Source organism: Buteo buteo, chromosome 21 (assembly GCF_964188355.1).
Source record: "Buteo buteo chromosome 21, bButBut1.hap1.1, whole genome shotgun sequence".
Taxonomy (NCBI): Eukaryota; Metazoa; Chordata; class Aves; order Accipitriformes; family Accipitridae; genus Buteo; species Buteo buteo.
In genome coordinates, this window is record NC_134191.1 from 22,837,348 (window position 1) to 22,856,644 (window position 19,297).

The following is a 19,297-nucleotide window of genomic DNA, read 5'->3' on the forward strand; positions in this document are numbered from 1 at the left end:
TTGCATTATTAGCAGCGCTGAAAATTTTCCCCTAATGCTGCCTGAACAACTGTCTTTATGTGACCTTACCCATGCTTATCTGATTGGCGGCTTTTCCTCTGAGGCTTACTCCCAATTTTGCTGGCAGTTTCTGCAATACAGGTCTTACTGCAGTGTTGTGTGCCCCAGAATAGAAGGCAGCTCTGGCAAATATGTTTTCCCTGATAGGTAAATGACATAAACTATCTAAAGAGGTAATGCTTGTTTTGTAGAAAACATACTTTGTTTTGTATTCCAGATCTGCAAAAATCAATATAGACTCATTAAAAACTTTAGGTTGGAAGGGACTTCTGGATGCCATCTAGTCCAACCTCCAGCTCAAAGCAGAGCTAACATCAACGTTAGGTCATGTTGCTCAGAGGCTTGTGCAGTCAAGTGCCCAAGGATGGAGATTACAAATTCTCTCTGGGAACCTATTCCAGTGCTTAACCAGCCACATTAGGCAAATTTTTCTCTATATCTTCATTTGGAACTTTCCTTGTTTTGACATGCGCCCTTTTCCTTCCCGCTTTTTGCTGTGCACCTCTGAGAAGAATTTGCCTCATTTTCTTCACTGCAGGTTACCCAAGACTGCCATTAAATCCCCTTTAGCCTTGTTTTCTCCACACAAGGCAAACCCAGCTTTCCCAGCCTCTCAGGTCGTATGCTCCAGCCCCCAGACCATTTTAGTGACCTACCGCAGGCCTCCTGCCAGTTTTGCGATCTCTCTTGCGCTGGGGGAGGGAAGTTGGAGGGGGACACAAAGCTGGACACATCGCTCCAGATGCAGTCTCACGGCTGCTGAGTAGAGGGAAATAGCCACACCGGACCCACTGGCTACGTTTTCACTAACTCAGCCCCGACACGGCTATTTGTCACAGCTGCGGGGGGACGCATTGCTCGCTCTCATCGAACCCCCGAACACTTTTTTACTAGACCGTATCCCTACCAGAGCACCCTCGCGCAGATTTACTCTGCAGTCGTAACCCCAGCGGAGGAAAAGGCAGCTTTTCGTTCATACCGCTTCGTTTTTCACGGGTGCCCCGAGCGGCCCTCACCCTTGCTGGTCTTTTCGCACACTCGTCACACGCGGCTACGGCCTGTGGAGACGGGGGGCGGGCACCGCCTCACGCCCCCCCCCACACACACACCCCGCGCCCGGCCGCCACAGGGAGAGCGCGGCGGGGGCAGCCTGAGGCAACGCCGGCGCTGCGCCACGGCAGCCGAACCCTCTCGCTAACGCGGGCGGGCGGGCGAACGGACGGGCGGGCGGGCGGTCGCCCACCACAGCCCGCCCCGCTCCGCCCGGGCTCCGTCGAAGAGTCTCCCCTGCCCGCCCGGCTGACAGGACAGGACAGGACAGGACAGGACAGGACAGGACAGGACAGGACAGGACAGGACAGGCCCGGCCCAGGCAGAGCCAACCGGCCCGCGGCGCCTACGTAACCACCCGCCCCGGTCACGCGGCCGAGGCAGGGTGACGTCACTGCGCCGTGCCGCTTGGCCATGCAGGAAGTCGAGAGCGCGGGAGCCGGTGAGCGGCCTGCGCGCGCGCCGGTTGCGCTGCTGCTGCTGGGTGGGGGGGAGGGGGTCCCCGCTGAGGGCGGCTCGCGCTTCCCGCCCTCCCGGCGCCGGGAGGCCCTGACGCCCGCGGAGGTCGGTGTGTCCCGGGGTCTCGGGTCCGGCCCGGGTTCCTGGGCGGGAGAGCCCTTGCTTTGGGACGGGAGCTGGGGCTCCAGTCAGGAATAGGCGGGCGGGGGCCGGGTCGTGTGGTGCGGCCGGTGCGTGAGGAGCCAGCGAGAGGCGGCGGCGGGCCCTGCAGCAGGGCCGGGCGGCCTCGGAGGTGGGGGCTTGCGGAGCGGGTTGTCCCCAAGTGCCAGGGGCCGCCTTTTTGTGTCGGTAACGGTGTCAGAAATGGGGCAGGCTTGCTTTGCCCCCGAAATAGGCTTGATAACGGGCACTAGCCAAGAAGCAGCTCTTCGGAAAAGGTGGTGGTGGGAAATAGTCATTTCCTTTGTCACCTGGATGGAGAGGAGGTCTTCAAAATACTCAACTCTGGACCGCAGAATAAAAAGTTTTGTAAAAAAGGCTGTAGATTTTGGGGGATTATGTGAATTTGGCTTAAAACCTGTAACGTCACGGTAGTTAAACTGTCGTGTTACCGTGTAACTGATGCTGTTAAACTGCTAACCGTACTTTTGGAACAGATTGATTATGTCTGTCAAGGTAAAGACAAATATTAAAAGTCCTGGTGTGCTTTTCACTTCATATATTCCTCCATTAGGTCAGTTTTAAATGCCTGCACATTTAAGAACAAGTGCTAGAACTTTGGGCTAGTGATAGTGTGTTTATACTTTGGGTTATCCTTGCTGATTACACTTGTTCAATTTCCCACCAGTCACAGAACTTAGGAGTGTCTAAAACATACTGCTACATCTTTTCACTTCAAGCACATTTTTCAACTAGGGCCTTTTGAAACTTAAGTTTTGTTCCACATTTAAGATTTTGGATATTTTTTTTCTACATATTTATTATATTCTCCCAGTGAGTGTTATTACTATTAGAGGCTGTATGTGAATTTCAGTATGCAAGTTCTACGAAATGTATACATTTCATCCTTTATTTCAGTATTCTAAAATTTGTTGCACAAATTTACCTTGGCTTACTGATCTTGCATTAAGAAAGCATGTAAGTGAATATTTACGTCAAAGTACATTAAAGAATATTTTCAAAAGTGTCAATACATCAGAGGTGATTGTATGTGCTTCTCTGCGTGTGCATAGCGTAGTGAGGCCCCCTGTTTTTATTCCTTCAGTTTTACAATAACTCTTTAGGTACAGTAATAATGAAAATAAGTAGGGTGTTAAAATTCCTTCCCAGTGGATGCTTTTAGGCTGGTATTTTCAGTGTGTGTTACTCGGGTACTACTAGGTACTATCAGCTGGCTTCTTGGTAATTTAGTGTTTCACAATACACTTCAGTGTTGGGTATGTCATGTACTTGGGGGGGGAGGAGGGAAAGCAAAATGGAAACTACCTGCTTGAAAATTTGAAAAAAGATGAGGAAAATTCAAAATGAGTAAACTTTTAGTTACAATAGAGCTTGTCTGGCAAGGAAAGTAACAACTTTATGTTGCATTTTGTTAATAAATTTTTTTCTTAAGCATTAAATACCTTCCCAAGCTTCTGAAAAAAGGGGGACGGGGGATTTAATGGATTAATATTGACTAGGCAGCTACTGAACCTTTGAATAGAAGTTTTATTATGGAAGCCTTGGCATTGAGTACCATGTAATCTGACTCTTACTGCTAACATCTATATGACAAACATTTGTCTGCTTTATGATAAGCTTTCTGTGACATTTAGTTGCAAAACAAAGATTTTGTAAGGCTTAAGACCTATGTAGTAGTATAAGTTAAACGTTTGCTAGCTTATGTTATTACTTCTACATCTTACATGCAGAAAAAGTTTATGAAAATGGGCAGAAAATTCCATACAGTTAGTTCTACTGCTTATAGTTCTAGTACTTGCAAAGTTTCAAGAAACCACCTGGTTTTTTGTGTGTTAATAAAAAGAGATTTGAGACATCTTTCAAGTAAGCTATCGAAGTTCACACTGCCACAAATTCCAGCTGCTGTTAAAAATTAAGAAAAATTTAAAAACAAAAGGGGGGGGGAGATGACAAAATGGTGTATTTCCAATATGCCAGGTGAAGCAAGACATTGTGACAAAACTGAAACATTTAGCTTTCACTATGAAAAATATGCAAACCCTCAAACCTATACCCAAAAAACCACATTACACAACTTACCAGCAAGTAAGGAAGGCATTTACAGTAGAAGGAGATAAACCGAATGTAGTAGCTATAGCTGGGTTACACTGAAGACTTTGTTTAAGGAAGTATTGTGTAAGGAAAAGCATAACTGTGTCTTTCTCTCAGAGAAGAGCTGGCTATTTGGCAGTTATTAAAAAAGAAAAAAAGCCCCTCTTGTTCCATTCCTCCTGTTCCGAAAAGCATGTAAGCTCTGTTTTTGTTGCACAAGTGACTTCACAGGACAATAAACGGAACTGTTCAATTCAATCCAAGCTACAGTACAGCAAAACTCTAGAGCATCTATTTAGATGGATGTCAGATAATATAGCTATGCTGGGAACCTTATTCTGACTTTCCTTTATGTAAAATCATACTATTGATCCATGTGTACAGGTAACAGGTATACTGTGAAGGATCAGTAACAAAAGGCAATCACATGGGGTTATGTTGTGCAAACTAAAAAATTTAGTCTTGAAGAATTAGTTAGTTGAAGGAATCATTTCAAGATTGTTTGAGTTCAGTTGATTGATTTGATAAGCCCTGCAAACAAAACCTAAATCAATAGCTGTGGATCTCCCTTCTGGACTTAGAAAACCGCAGTTCCTAGCTTGGTAGATGGATGTGTTGTGATAGATATGAGCATATGGATATATCTTTTTGAGGAGTTTTAAAACCATTATTTTAAAATCTTATTTTTGATATGTAACAAATCCTTGTTTTGCAACATTTATGCTTATCTTAGCTAGGTAGTCAAAGGCAGAATGGAATGCTTAATAGGAGGACCTTCCCTCCCCCTGATGTATATTTGAATACTCTGTGTCATGGACTGTGTCTCTGAAACTTGCATGTTAATATGTGTAGGTATAGACATGAAGAGGAATACTAACAGTAAGTAAAGGATATTCTTGAGGGCAATATTTTTATTTGATGAGTTTGCAAGAAAATAAGTAGGTTGAGCTGAATCACCTCACAGTGAAGTCAATGCTGCTGCTAATGTGAGCAAGGGGACTGTTTGGCCTAGTTGAAGTAGAGACTTACGATAGCCCAGTTTAGATGTTTTACTCCTCCTTCTCATGCAGTGTCTAAAATTCTGAAACTTTTAAGTGCTTTGAATTGAAGACTTATGTGCTTATAGGAATACCATTCAGCCAATGTGGAGTAGTGATTTGGGTTATTAAAAAAAAAATACTCCCCATGCACAAAGACCTTTAGGAGAGAAGAACTGTAAGGAAGTAATCCAGACTTGTGCATCACATTGACTTTCTAAAGGCTAGTGCAACTGTTAAGCAAGTTCTAGGTTCTGTTTCCAGCTTTGCCCTTTACTGGCTGCAAGACTTTCCTTGGTTTTAGTTTCCCTTTGCTAGCTTTACTTGTTAATTTGTAAATGCTTTATGAGTGTTCAACTCTCACCACAGGCTGAGAGTCAAGACTTAGCTAAATGAAATGTTACTTTGGATTTTAAATGCTATCAGAACTTAAATAGTGCTGATAGGCTTTTCGATGGATGTCTAGATAACAGAAGGAATGCAGATACAGTGTTTAGCTTTTTGTTGTTTTTATCTGTAGCAGCACAATACAAGATATAACTCAGAAGTACATAGTTCAGGTGTAGTATCCTAAGTAATGGGAGAAATCATGGAATGTCTGTCAGGAGATCAAATCCTTCTAGGCAGCGTGGCCAAACCACATATATTTGCCTTTCATCATTTTAAGTACAAGAAATTGGAAGGACTTTGCTTGGACTGAAAGGACCTGTGAGCAATGATTTTAAAGATTGGAGTTACTTAGATGTTCAGAGGAGTAAGGCTTTCTACACTTTAAGCCAACAAAATGTATTAAAAAGAAGCTTTGAGTAGTCATGAGTAATATGATGAATTGTGTATATACTTATTAGGCATATCTGCTTTTACAGAATTCTGTTTAACAGCGATCATTAACTAAAATCATGGCAGCTGCCAGTAGTGAGGTGCACCATCCTGTAGATCCTGGAATATCAAAGCTGCAGTTTGCTCCTTTCAGTAGTGCCTTGGATGCAGGATTCTGGCATGAACTAACACAGAAGAAACTCAATGAGTACCGATTGGATGAGACCCCAAAAGTTATCAAAGGATACTACTACAATGGTAGGTAGAAACTGAACATCTTGCTTAGTAGTTTGGGTTTCTCCTGTTATTCCTCTAAGTATTTGTGTAACATATTTTAGGTATTTTGCTGAAACACTAGAAAACACAGCTGGGTGAGCTGTGAATTCTGGTGTGTCTGTGGGTAATTTATAACTTATGTTAACAAAAAGAGGGAAATTAATCTATGTATTTCAGTTTAAAAGAAGCATGTTGCTGCTTTTTGTCCAGGTGATCCTTTGGGTTTGCCAGCTCGCTTGACATTGGAGTTTAGTGCCTTTGATATGTAAGTACGTACTGTGGTTTACCCTAATTCATATGTGAAGACACTTTCCTTGCATAACAGTAGCACTTTGATATATAATATTACTTGGACAAATTCTACATGAAAATAAATACACATTTTCATGAACTTTGTAGTAGTGGAGAGACTGCTTTGAGTCGCAAACATTAACTTGCTGTGTCTGAAGTAGTATATTCATCTGAAAGACCAAGTTTAATATATGCTGGTAAGTCTCAAATTCACTCACTGTTTGTATATATGTTTGTATAAAAAAACATTTTTCCCCATTTCTTCAGCTCTTCTGCGTAAGGGAGGATATTTCAGTCATCTGACTTCTGGTCAAATTTTTCCTTAGATCTTTATTTATTGAGGATTCATCATTACACTTAGGATCTCAAAATAGTTTTTACAATCCCTAGTTGTTACATTGTAATATCTTCCAAAGTATTTAACATTTATGACTGGAATCTTGTACTTTTGCCTTTACCCACAAACTGAAAGGTAAACCAAAGCTGCTCAGTATACACAGCAAAAATGAGATGAGGAGAAATATTTTTTCCACATGGTTTTCATTTCCAGCAAATGCCTAAGTTAGTATGACTAACATAGGAACAGATGTCTTTGTAGTTAGTGTCTTGTTTGTTTTAAATTGGTGGATTATAAAGTTGTAAATCACAGAAGTGACTTTATCTGTCTTGCTTTGTGAGAATGTTAGGAGCCTAGTGAGGCTTTGTGCATTTTGAGGTAATTTCTTCGGAGATATTATTCTCTTAATTTTTATGTAAGAACTTTTAGGTGCAATACTGAAAACATATGCAGCAAAGTGCAATTGGGAGAAACCTGTGACATTGGAAACAGGAATTTCAGATTAGGAAAAAAATGGATGGTAGATGGATGGTACTGTAGTATTTGACCTCTCAAACGTTATAACAAAAATATAATTATGAAAGGTCCATTTACGTAGTGTTTAATTATTCCTTCTACTGTAGTAATTTTCTGTATTTCTGTTTCTGTTCTTTAGGTGGTCAGTTTAGATGATCTTGAAGAGTTCCCTTTTAGCTTTAAAAATTTTTGGAAACTGCATCATGTGTATTATGTAACTTAAACATTTGCTGTATTTGAGTTTAACAGTGGTCAGAAACATCAGTTTGGGAGAATGATGTTAAAGGAGTCAATGAAATCAATCAGATCTATAAATTAAGGGAATATTGTATGTTTTTTTTACCTATTTTACATTCAAAAAGGCGGAAAAATATGTACTGTCTTTGCAAACAGCAGCTTCTCCAGCTGATGATGTTACAAACTATAAAAGCTACTCAATCTTTTGTCTGGTTTAGTCTTCCTTTGGGATGTTTTTTAAACACAAAATTTTAACTGAGTAACTATGTGAATAAAATGCTGACATCTAAAGTTCAGTCTTAATAATTTTTTCTTAGTGAAAATCGCATTTGTCATGGACAGTTTGTATTTGAACAGAATTTTTAGGTCTTCAATCTGCGATTCAATGCCACCTTGCTTAGAGATAATACAGATGCCTGATATATTGTATACGTAGACATGTATTTGCATGGGTATACCAATCCATGTTCAATAAAGCATTATGATCATAAAAATGTTTTCATTAGAACTGTTGCTAACTTTTGTTACTGTGCCTCATCATTTGACAATTTCAGGGCAACCTTACACCATAGGATAGCTACTGCTACTACTGCTGATCATGTTAAAGGTCTTAGTATCCAATTCCCAGAGGTTTCTTTCTTTTATTCAGGAATGCTTCAATACCAGCACGTTGCTGTCCTGCTTTCGGAACATTGTATAATACCAACACTTTTGAGACTTTCAAATCCTGTGATAAGAAATCACTTCTGGAGAAAGAAGCAAATGAGGTAAGATTAAAAATGTGGTAGAAAGGATTTGGAAATAACCAGTGACGTTCTCTACAGTCTCTGCCCCAAATATTGGAGATACTGTCCATACTCACCCATGTAATTGCCTCAGGATTTAACTTATTCTGGAAGGAGTAGTTTGATGTTTGCTTTTTACTGCTCTTTACAAGAGAGTAGAAAGTAGCTAATTATAATTGGAGGACTTAATTCAGTGTTCTACTAAGCCACATTTTAAGCTTAACAGTGCTATTGGAGCTGCCAGTGGCTTGAGTTCTGTAAAGCACATTTTTAAAATTTGTCTTGACACCCAGAAACCAGCAAGTGCCTGGTTTAAACTTCAGATTACTGCAATACCTCAGTGTGACAAAGTGATGGGGAAGCTCCAGAACAGCAAGAAGACTGAGATAAAGCAAGGAAAAGGTGGCTGTCAAAGGAAGGGGCTAGTCTGCTTACACTGTAACTAACTAAATTAAATGTCATGGCTTGGTGAGAAGGGAAAGTCATACTAAGGCAACGTTTTACTTTTTGAGATACTTCACTTTGACCAGTCCTTGATTCCTTTAATTAGATTGATTGTCTGCCTGCTGGCCTTCAGTAGCAAAGTTTTCATGCATATCTTCACTCAGGGCTATGAATTTTTTGTGTTCCTGTGGCCCAGTACTTCTCTGCCAGTGGTAGGTAAAATGCAATATCTATCCTTAGGGAAATTGGGAAGGCCAGAATGCTTTATTCACTCTTGTATTTTTTGGTTTGTTTGTTTTGGGGTCTTTTGAGACAAAGATCAAACAGGTCTGCATCATACAGGTATTACAGCTTCTTGTCTCACCAATGTGCAGTGTACTGCCTTATTCCAAGTCTCCATTTTTTTGGTCAAATTTCCTAGTAGCTTATTCACATATCTAGTATCCATAGATCCCGTGAATGAAAACTGTGAGAGTACAGTAAAAGTAAAAGGCTATATTCATATCACAGTATGTTTGTTCTGTTTTTGGCTGGGATAGAGTTAATTTTCTTTCTAGTAGCTGGTACAGTGCTGTGTTTTGGGTTCAATATGAGAAGAATGTTGATTAGACATGGTCAGCTTCTCATGCCCAGCCAGCAAGAAGGCTGGAGGGGCACAAGAAGGTGGGAGGGGACAGAGCCAGGGCAGCTGACCCAAACTGGCCAAAGGGGTATTCCATACCATGTGACGACATGCCCAGTATATAAACTGGGGGGAGTTGGCCTGGGGGTTTACTGCTCGGGAACTAACTGGGCATCAGTCGGCAAGTGGTGAGCAATTGCATTGTACATCACTTGTTTTGTATATTCCAATCCTTTTATTATTATTGCTGTCATTACCATTATTAGTTTCTTCCTTTCTGTTCTGTTAAACTGTTCTTATCTCAACCCATGAGTTTTACTTTTTTTTTCCTGATTATCTCCCCCATCCCACTGAGATGGGGTGGGTGGTGAGTGAGTGGCTGCGCGGTGCTTAGTTACTGGCTGGGGTTAAGCCACGACAATGTTCTATACTGTGCTAGTGTTAATAGTTCATATACATAAGAGACTGTTCCTGATAAAGTTTGTTTTGTTTTGTTGTTTGCTCCATGCTTGATTCATGAACTAAGGCTCCTCATGTTCCCCATCTTCTGTAATTTTTTGTGTTAGAGAGTGCATGTCTGTGTCTTACCTTTAGAATCCTTTTAATATAGATAATAGCGTGGATGAGATCAGTTAGGAAAAGATCACAGTGTATTACCATGAATGTTAATTTCAGTATTTTAAAGGTAGCTGGAAGAATTGAAGATTTCTACAGCTGTTCTCATGCTGCCTTGGTGTTTTGTTTCTCTGGCCTTTTTCTTCCTTCTTGTCCCCACAATCAATGACAGATATGGGAATCCATAAAATCTGGAGCTGCTCTTGAAAACCCTCTGCTCTTGAACAGGTTCCTGGTGCTGACATTCGCAGTGAGTAATGATATGTCTCATACTTACAGCATTGTAGTGGAAATGATGAAGTAGTTTCTTCTAAGGGGAAATGCTGTATTAGTATTAGCACATTAAATGTTATCAGGATCATTCTCAGACATCTTAAAATGTCTGAAAACATTTTAAAAAAACCTAGTAAGCCATTCTTATATACAGATAAAAAATATTTTAGGATGCATTCTTTAAAAAATGCTGGTGCCATCTTATATTCTTTTCTACAAATGTATAAGATCATCAGATGGCCTTATCGATACTAGTAAAAGTAGAGTAACTGTTTCATGTTTAACAAACTGAAAGTTTTAATAAATAATGCTCCAGCTAACAAAAACGGAAGTATTGTACACACATTCACTGTTTAATTCTTAAATAAAACCAAATACAGAGAAGGGAAGTCTTCTGGTATTTTTTATTTTCTGAAATCATGACACAGTCCCTTGTGAAGAGAACTATGGTTAGTATCATCAACCATCAATTATGATTAGTATTCCAAACCATAATTTACTTTGATTTATATTCTCATTATCTAATTTTACAAAATTTTTTTTCTAGGATCTAAAAAAGTATCATTTCTATTACTGGTTTTGCTACCCTGCTCTCTGCTTCCCTGATGGAATACATATAATTCAGAAACCAGTGTGTCTTGGTGACAGATTCACATTAAGTCAGGTATTGAAAATACTAACTGTTATGAAGTCTGTAGCACTAAGCGATTTTGCGAGCTGTAAAATGTAGTATTTTTGATAGCATATACTGAATTAATTTGAGAATCTAATTTCTTTTAAAATCTTCACTTTTCTTATTTCCATGTGGGTTTTTTGTTTACCTCTTTTTTGTTGTTGTTATTGTATAAAATCTCTCGGCTTAACATAACTTCAGCTTTATTCATTTCGATGCAAATGTGGCAAACAATTCTTGAAGAGCTGGTTATGTTCAGTGTAATTTTTATATACAGCTTATTGAATATATAGCTATGTTTTTGAAACTCATATTTTTAAGAAACTTTTTTAAAGCCGCATCCCCTGGCAGAGCTAAGTCATTAGCAATTACAAAATTGTTAATAAAACGCATGATTGGACCAGAAAAAGAAGTGGATAGGGAAGACTTTTTCTTTAGGAGAAAAGTTAACAACTTTTTGTAGTTTCTTTCATATTACAATGGAAAAGGACAAAAAGAATCAAGTTGCCCACATGTGCCTTTTTGCTTTGACAGAAGTTAATGGAAAACCTTGAATGGCTTTTTAATGGCATAATAATCAATGAGAAATAGTTTGGATTTTTTCAGTGGAAAAAATACTTAGTTTCCTTCTTCTCAGAAGACCCTCGTTAGTTCTGTGGTAATAAATAGTATAAAAATACCTGTCATTATCTAAAGAGAGTTTCAACTAAACACTGAAAATAGATATAACAAAATAAATTGAATGGTACTCTGCTCTTTTGCTAATAATAGAGGGACAGATTTACTTTCTTATACAGCTACTGTGACTATCAGAATGAGGTTTTTATCTGGTTTAATTTCTATTGGTAGATCAGTTTGTGACAGCAATAGCAGTGCTCCTGTTTAAATTTGCATTGACAAATGCTGTTTTAACAACTGAATTTTTGATCTCTGTTATTATGGTCATAATGGGCTTCAAAACTTCTGAATATGCTATGTTCTAAGATTGAGTGAACTAGCCTTCCCAGATGCTAAAACACTTTCTGTGGTTCTGTATAAGATTATTAAAACTGTTCGTTACAGTTGTCTTTTTGCTTTTAGATTCAAGCACTTCAGAAAGCATATGATGAGCTTTGCCACAAAGAGGGGGTTACAGCTTTGCCTTATTTTTTAATCAAGTATCATGACAATTCTGTCGTGATATCTCCACTGAAAAGGTGGGATGGTTTCTTTCAAGACCAAGGGGGAAAGGTAATGAGAATTTTATGTCTTTTTATAACCTACAAATGTTTAATTTACAAATGGTTTGAAAAACGTCTATAATACTCAGCTGGGCACAATGATTGGCCAATGCATAGACTGGGTAAATAGCTGAAGACCAGCAGCTTGGATTGATTTTTGTGTCGAGTTAAGCTTCTCTAGTAGTTCTTACACAAAAGCCCGGTTACATCAGATTAACAGTCAGCTTCAAAAAAGGTTCTTCATGCTCTCATTATCAAAACAGAAACAACATAAGTTTATGAGTTAGCGTAACGATTAAAAGTTTCCCAACCACTTTACCTACAATGCTGTAATAACGCAAAACACTTCTTTTATTGTTTGTATACTAAAAATTGGTACTCATATTTTATGTATATGTTGGTTGTGGCAACAGTAATCAGGGAATACTATATAGGAGTTTTCAACTTTCAGCATGTGTTTTGCAGCATGTACATGTTATAACATGAGAGCTTGGGATAAAAATTGCTGGGAATCTGTATATGAAGAATGTTCAAGGTAACGCTTTGTAATTTTGGAAGATAGATGGGTTGTGCACCAGAAGAGGCTGGGATGTTTTTTCTGTTAAATGCAGAGACCATGCATGTCCTTTAAGCATAAAGTGAGTACTGTCCATTGCTTTCAGTTAGGGAAGGATTATAATGATTCATGAAGCAGATGTCATCACAGCAAGAGTTGACTTGCTTGATTGGCTTGTGTTTATGTACACTGAATTCTGTTTTGGATCATGTTGCTCAGCTGCTGAACTTTGCTAGGCCTTTCTGAATGCTTTACTGTCTTTATTTTTGGTGAACTTCAAACTTTTTTTTTTATTTTGCTTGTCATTGAAGTGTTAGGAAACAAAACTGAATTATGGTGAAGAGGTAAGAAGTGCAAAAAAGTTGTTTCGGGTTTTTTTTTTAGGAGGTCTTGTCACACCTTATAAAAGTAATTTAGTTCTGTTTTATAATACTTGATCTTCAATTATTTTTTTGCTTTTCCAAATTTCTTTTTCTGAAATTAAGATCTAGGACTGCAGTTCTTTATAAAATGAGAATGTGAAGGTTGAGATTTTAAATCGCAGTATAACTACAATAATGGGTCACAGATAAGAGTATACGGAATTATATAGGGACATTGTCAATATGAGAGAAATCTGTCATCATCTGGAATATATTTCTTCATTAGCATTCACTTTGGATGGAAGTGCCAAAATTTTAGACCTGTCGGATAAGATTCATCGCATCAATACTCTACTGCCTGTAGAGTTTGTATTTCAGTGAGCCAACAGAACTTGCTCCCCTGGAAGAAAAATATGTTTTTGCTGCTGCTAAGTTTATTTTCTGCTAGTTTATGAAACTGAATCAGCTTACTAAGGGGTCTTATGCCTGCTTGAGTCAGCAGTTGCAAAGCAGCAGCAGTGTACAGCTGGGAGGAGGGATGGGGAATGGGCCCCTGTTTTTCCTGTCTGCATCCATTAGATTGGCTCATCTGCATTTCACACTGTTCTAGGGACACCTCACTGATGTGGTAGAGTTGAGACTAGTCACTCTAAGTCCATCTATAGGCAAAGAAGCAGGAGGGAAGAGCTCTATAGATGTGAGACACAGGTATCACTAGTGATGGCCGAGTTCAGATTTTCAGCATATCTAAAGGTAGGCAGTGGCATCTTTCTAATCTCCAGATGCGTTTTGGTTCTGCATTGACTGTGAAGTAAGCTCCTAGTTTAGGTATCTCAGTTATGAGCATGGTATTACATTGCTTGAACATGAGACAGAATGTCCACTTCCTTTATTTAGATCCCGTCCTGAAGGTTGGCTTTACAAGTGATTTTTATGCTGTTTTTCCATTGACTTGACATCTTGCTGGCCTGTCTGCTTTCACTTTTTGATAATACCCAAATCAATATAGAATTTTGTTTTGAGAGCAAGGCTTCAGTTGTTGGGCTTTGCCCATAATGGTGTGTTTAAGGAAGGTGCACATATTGTAGTGAAAAATGAATGTCCATAAAGAGGCTAAACTGAACAAATCTCAAAGCTGTGGCAAATGGTTGAGTGAAATCTAGTGTGACCATGTATTAAACATTTCTAAATATGTAAAATGTGTGTGTAGGCCTTCTCTGTCCAGAAGTTTTACATTAAAAATGCCAGATAAATTTTACTGTGAACTGAATATCAGTATGAATAGATGACTTCTCATTTAGAGCAAATTTATTTGCAGGTGGCAGTTGGAGTTTATGATCCATGTAATTTATCCCACTATCCAGGATGGCCACTGAGAAATTTCCTGATCCTGGCAGCCCATAAATGGTATCTATTTTATTCTTTCCCACAAGGGTTATTTATTGGTTGATATCAAATTAGGCATTTTTCCTCCTATGGCAGTTTACTCCTATCATCCACCTGAGCTTTAAGTTTTATCTTTTACATGACTCACCTTCAATGATTCTGATTTTGCATGTTATTCTGTTTTTTACTTCTGTCAGTTACAAGTTCCTATTATTCCTAATCCTCGCATGCATGCATGTACCTGGAAATACATGTTTCAGACCCTGCCAATACCTTCTAGCTGTTTCAAATCTTGTTTAAAGTATTCTATGATTTTATATAATCAATTAGTGCCAAGTAATAGCAGACCTAAATTTTGAAGATCAGATACTCTTAGGTTTTCTTTTAGTGTACCTTCCTGAATTTTTCGTTGGGCAGAAATTGGGGAAGACAGGACATGGTTTTACACTCTGGTATTTGAAAAAAAAGTATCATTTAAAGTATCAAATAAATTTGTGTTGCTGTAACAAAAATGTAATTAAGTTGCATTTTCACAGTTTGACTTTTACATTTTATTACACAGCAGGGAGAAGAAATGCTCAGTTAGCTATGGTGTTTTTGGGGTTGCTAGCTGAACAGTAGAGTACAAGGATGTGTAAGTGCCCAGGGAGCTTTACACATTCTGAGATTAAGAGGTTTTTAGGCACTAAAGTTCTAATTGTTTGATTTGGGGGTTTGAATCATAAGGAGGAAAAATGATACTATATCGAGAGCTAAGAGGATCTGGCTTGTGCCATGGCAAAGTACATCGTGTCACCTAATCTGTGCTCTAGTGCTTCCCTGCTTTTTATTCCTCTAAATATGCAGTTTGTCCAGCAGCATTGTATAAATGACAGAGGACAGACTGACAGTGTCATTTCTTTAGAGCTGTTTCACAACAAAGTCATTTCCACATACTAAGTAATTGTTTTTATTTATACCTGATGAGAACAACAGTGTTCCAGTACTAACAGAAAAAGCCTTATTCAGAATCTGCAAGAGACTAAACCTGTGTGAAATGGTGTTTAAAAGAAGCCCGTTTCTATTAAAGAAGTTGCATGTCTCTCTCTATTTGTCTTTTTTTCAAATGGCAGGGGCAGCCTTCTCCAGTCAGTTGAAGTGCTCTGCTTCAGAGATAGGACCATGCAAGGGGTGAGAGACATAACACACAGCATTATCTTTGAAATAAAACTTCCAGAGAGAGCCCTTGGCCCAGGTAATCAATTTAAAAAAAAAAGTTCTTTCCCATTTTTTTTTCTCCCACCTCAATTACTGTGAAGATGGAAAAAATAAATTAATACTACTAAATCATTGCTTATGCTAAGTTATTTCAAATGGATTTAAAATTGTTTGAATTTCGGTTAAACGTCTATAAAGGAAATGGTTCCTTCTTCAAAAAAGAAAGAAGAGAGCATATTCTCTTTCAATTTTTCCCTCCTTAAATTGTGTTTCTGATTTAAAAAAGAGGAGGAGTCCACCTGGTGTCATATGAAATACAAAATCCAGGCAATTAGCAATTAGTCTTTTTTTTCTTGTTAAATTTGGATGCAGTCCCTCAACTAGAAAAAAATGCATATGGTAGTGAATTTATGTGATGCAAGCTTTCTCTACATTTCTAAAATGGTAGAAGCCTGCTACAGAGTGGAATTTTTTCTTCAATTTCTACACTACCTATAGTGAGGTACGCAGATGTATTTTAAAGCAATAAATTTATCATGTTAGAACATAATCTCAGGCTTGATTTCTCTGTACAGGACAGTATCACAAAATTTCTCAACCTCATCCAAGAAGTTCTGAATGCTTTATGGATTATTGCTGTGGATTGTTTGATTATTATATAATTAGAATATATAATTATCTACTGAATTTATAGATTAGGTCTAGGGAACATGAAGAGATGATTGAACTTGGCAAAATTTCCTAAGTTCTGAATTATGAGTTTATTGAGTTCTGAACATAGCAGTCTGTTTGACATTAAAGATCTGGAGGCCTGATGAGGAATGATGCCATCTCTGTCCTAGGTTTGAAGCAAGCTGAACAGGCAAAAGCAGCACATAACAACTTGAGAGTAAAGCATTTTTCCAAGAAGCAGTGCTTTCAGCTGATGTAAACCAGCAAAATTTGTATAGCAATATATACTAGGTTGTTAAGATACAGATTATTTACTTACAGGTTTAGAATTTGTTTGGTTTTCTCCAACGAGGTTAAATCCAACAAGATTTCTTTTTTCTATCCTGTGTTATTAAGGCTTTCATTCTTACTTTCCTTCTTTCTTCCTTTTTTTTAATGTGTCAAACAGATTGTCCAAAAGCTGTTGGATGGGAGAAGAACCAAAAGGGAGGCATGGGTCCAAGGATGGTGAATCTCAGTGAATGCATGGATCCAAAAAGGTTTGTTTATTATCTTTTAAATTTCTGTAGTTTTCTGTACTTGGGCTTAAGCTGTAACAAGTTGAAATGTGAAATGCAAGGACTATCTGTCTCTGTTAGGTAAGAATATACAGTAACGCATATACTGTGTATTGTTTGGACAGTCCTATTGCAGGTAAGGACCTTAACAGAGCAAAGTGCACCGCATGCAGCAGAAATATTTGCAGTTTTTGACTCTAACTTAGAATTTCTTATGCATTCTATTTAAAACTGAGTGGAATGTAGGTCATAGTGTTACAGGCCTGTGGTTTTCACTGAATGAGGAAAATAAGCACAGGGAAAAGTTCAACCTTTTGGAATTGTTAGGGTGTGACAGGAAAGAGCTCAGGAAACATGACCTTATTAATTTTTATCATTCTGCCCATAATACATGGGCAATAGATTGAAAACAGTCTAGTTAGCCTGTTGGCTCATCTGCTTTCACTGACTACATGTGTGTTCTTAATTTTGAAACACTCTAAGAGTGTGTTGATCTAATGACTTAGGTTAACATATTTTACCTATCAACCTAAGCCATTTTTGACTTGCAACTGTAGCAATTCACAGTATGTTCATAGACTTTAGAGAAGGTTCATCTGAGGGCTCTTAATTCTTTAAGTAAATATAACTTGACCTTCTTTACTTGTATGCATGCTCACTTCTGTTAATTCCCACAGAGACTGTTGGTAACATGCCAGCCTTGGCAATTGTGATCTTAAATCCTTGTTGAACAAATAAGTTAGTGCATACTGCAAAAGTTATATTTATGATGTATAAGGGAATGAAACTGTCAGGAATCTGAGAACTGTGATGACCTGACTTGATGAGAGATTTAACACCCTGTGTTGTGATGAATACAAAAATCTGACACTAGATAGAGCATGGATTCCCTACCTCGTTTTCCTTTTAAAACTTCCACAAAGAATTGACCACATTCTTTAGGGGGCAAGTGTAGTATTTCATGTTAAAGACAGATGTAACTGGATACAATTAACAATACAATTAACTGGAAACCAGTTAATTTGAAAAAGAAACAAAAGTTTATGAACAAATGGTCTGTGTCTTATCACTCAGCTTAACAGGAATCTTGGCTGAGACACTGTTTCTATTTTCACGCTTGCATCAATTTTGTTACTAAAATTTTAATTTTGGATTATTGCCTTTTTCAGAAGCCCTTAGAGACTTGTTCCAATTCCTAAGGAAGTATGTGACTTTAGCAGTTTGGTTTTTTTACAGCAAGTCCAGAGTGGCTAGCTGACACCTTTTCTGTATATCCTAGCGTTTGAAAGAGAACGCTTTCCTAGCAAAATTTTGTGGTTAATAACCATCTTGTAAAATGTCTGCAAACTATTTTTTTTTTTAAACTTCCACTTTACTAGCTATCTTTCTACTCTTGTTTCAGTAGTGATTTACTCTTCTGGTTTTTAGCAGTGAAGTCTCAGCTTTTATAAGAGTGTTAATTAGCAGTGTTCAGCCAACACATTGGTTACAAGAGGAGGTTACAAGGAAATTTAATATCAGGAACTGTGTGTGTATTTATATAGAATGACATTTGGCATCTTCTGTTTGCATGTTTTTCCTGTGTGTCTGGCAGAATGGTTAAAAATTTATGGTTAGAAGAACATACTACATGGGTCACAAGTGAACAAGCAGCATAAAAAAAGTTTTTTGCGATCTCCTTGCCGTGCACCTTGTTATTAGGTGGACATATGCTTGGGGGACTTTGTTTTTTGTATTACCTATATGTTGAATTGTTGAACTCTTTCTCCTTTAAAAAAAAATTGAACTTCTTCAGTTGAAATAAAAAATAATTGCTTTGTTGGAGAAACACAACATTGAGAAGGGTGTTGCTGTTTATTTCATGTTATAGGTTAGCAGAATCATCAGTGGATCTTAATTTGAAATTGATGTGCTGGCGGTTGGTGCCTACTCTTGATTTGGAAAAAATTGTGTCTGCCAAGTGTCTGCTGCTAGGAGCTGGTACACTGGGTTGTAGTGTTGCAAGGACTTTGATGGTAAGTCCTGAGTTAATCTTAAAAAATGTCTGCTGTTCCTTGTAAATTCTATATGATTTTTTTTTTTGTCCCAGTGGCTGCCATGGCACATAAGAGAAAAGTTGTATTCCCTTGTATTAAAGTACACATAATACATATTACTTGATATTATAAATTGCAGGGAAGAGGGAAGATCTGTAACCAATGGAAATAGCTTGAAGTTCTGCTAGTAGTAGAATAGTATGTAGTAAGAGAACCTTAGCAGAATAGTAATTTTTTTTTTTTAATTTACATAGAAAAAGATTGAACAAGAAATTCTGGAACAAACTAACAAGCTAATAAGATCAAATTCACAGTGAAGCACTTGAAGTAAGTAACTGTGCTGATATTTGCTTTCAGGGATGTTTACCACATCCCACTGAATTCAGTAGGGCTGTGAGGGATTACTGTTAAATGATATATCTGGACAGACCAAATTTTCTGTTCTCTTATTTCAGTGCAAGTATAAGGTTGTTGCTGTGAATAGCTTCAAAAGCTTTTGTAGCTTCATCTTTCTAGAAAAACTGGACAAAACTCCTCTTGAGTTTC

General features: G+C 38.2%; 1 protein-coding gene across 6 annotated transcripts in view; it reads left to right on the top strand.

Annotated features, from left to right (window-relative positions):
* Nucleotides 1-1,397: 1,397 nt before the first annotated feature.
* The window catches only part of ATG7 (autophagy related 7), a 128,404-nt gene continuing 110,504 nt past the window's right edge, over nucleotides 1,398-19,297 (top strand). For 5 of the 6 annotated variants that reach the window (XM_075052853.1, XM_075052855.1, XM_075052851.1 and 2 more), the window contains exons 1-11: nucleotides 1,398-1,552; nucleotides 5,744-5,954; nucleotides 6,183-6,237; nucleotides 8,003-8,120; nucleotides 9,992-10,069; nucleotides 10,640-10,756; nucleotides 11,846-11,995; nucleotides 14,222-14,310; nucleotides 15,402-15,523; nucleotides 16,607-16,697; nucleotides 18,586-18,730. In XM_075052853.1, coding sequence (XP_074908954.1) covers nucleotides 5,777-5,954; nucleotides 6,183-6,237; nucleotides 8,003-8,120; nucleotides 9,992-10,069; nucleotides 10,640-10,756; nucleotides 11,846-11,995; nucleotides 14,222-14,310; nucleotides 15,402-15,523; nucleotides 16,607-16,697; nucleotides 18,586-18,730 — 1,143 coding nt within the window. In that variant the 5' untranslated portion in view covers nucleotides 1,398-1,552; nucleotides 5,744-5,776. Of the gene's footprint in view, nucleotides 1,553-1,656; nucleotides 1,675-5,743; nucleotides 5,955-6,182; nucleotides 6,238-8,002; nucleotides 8,121-9,991; nucleotides 10,070-10,639; nucleotides 10,757-11,845; nucleotides 11,996-14,221; nucleotides 14,311-15,401; nucleotides 15,524-16,606; nucleotides 16,698-18,585; nucleotides 18,731-19,297 lie in introns of those variants that run through there. The other variant, XM_075052857.1, reaches the window with a different exon arrangement.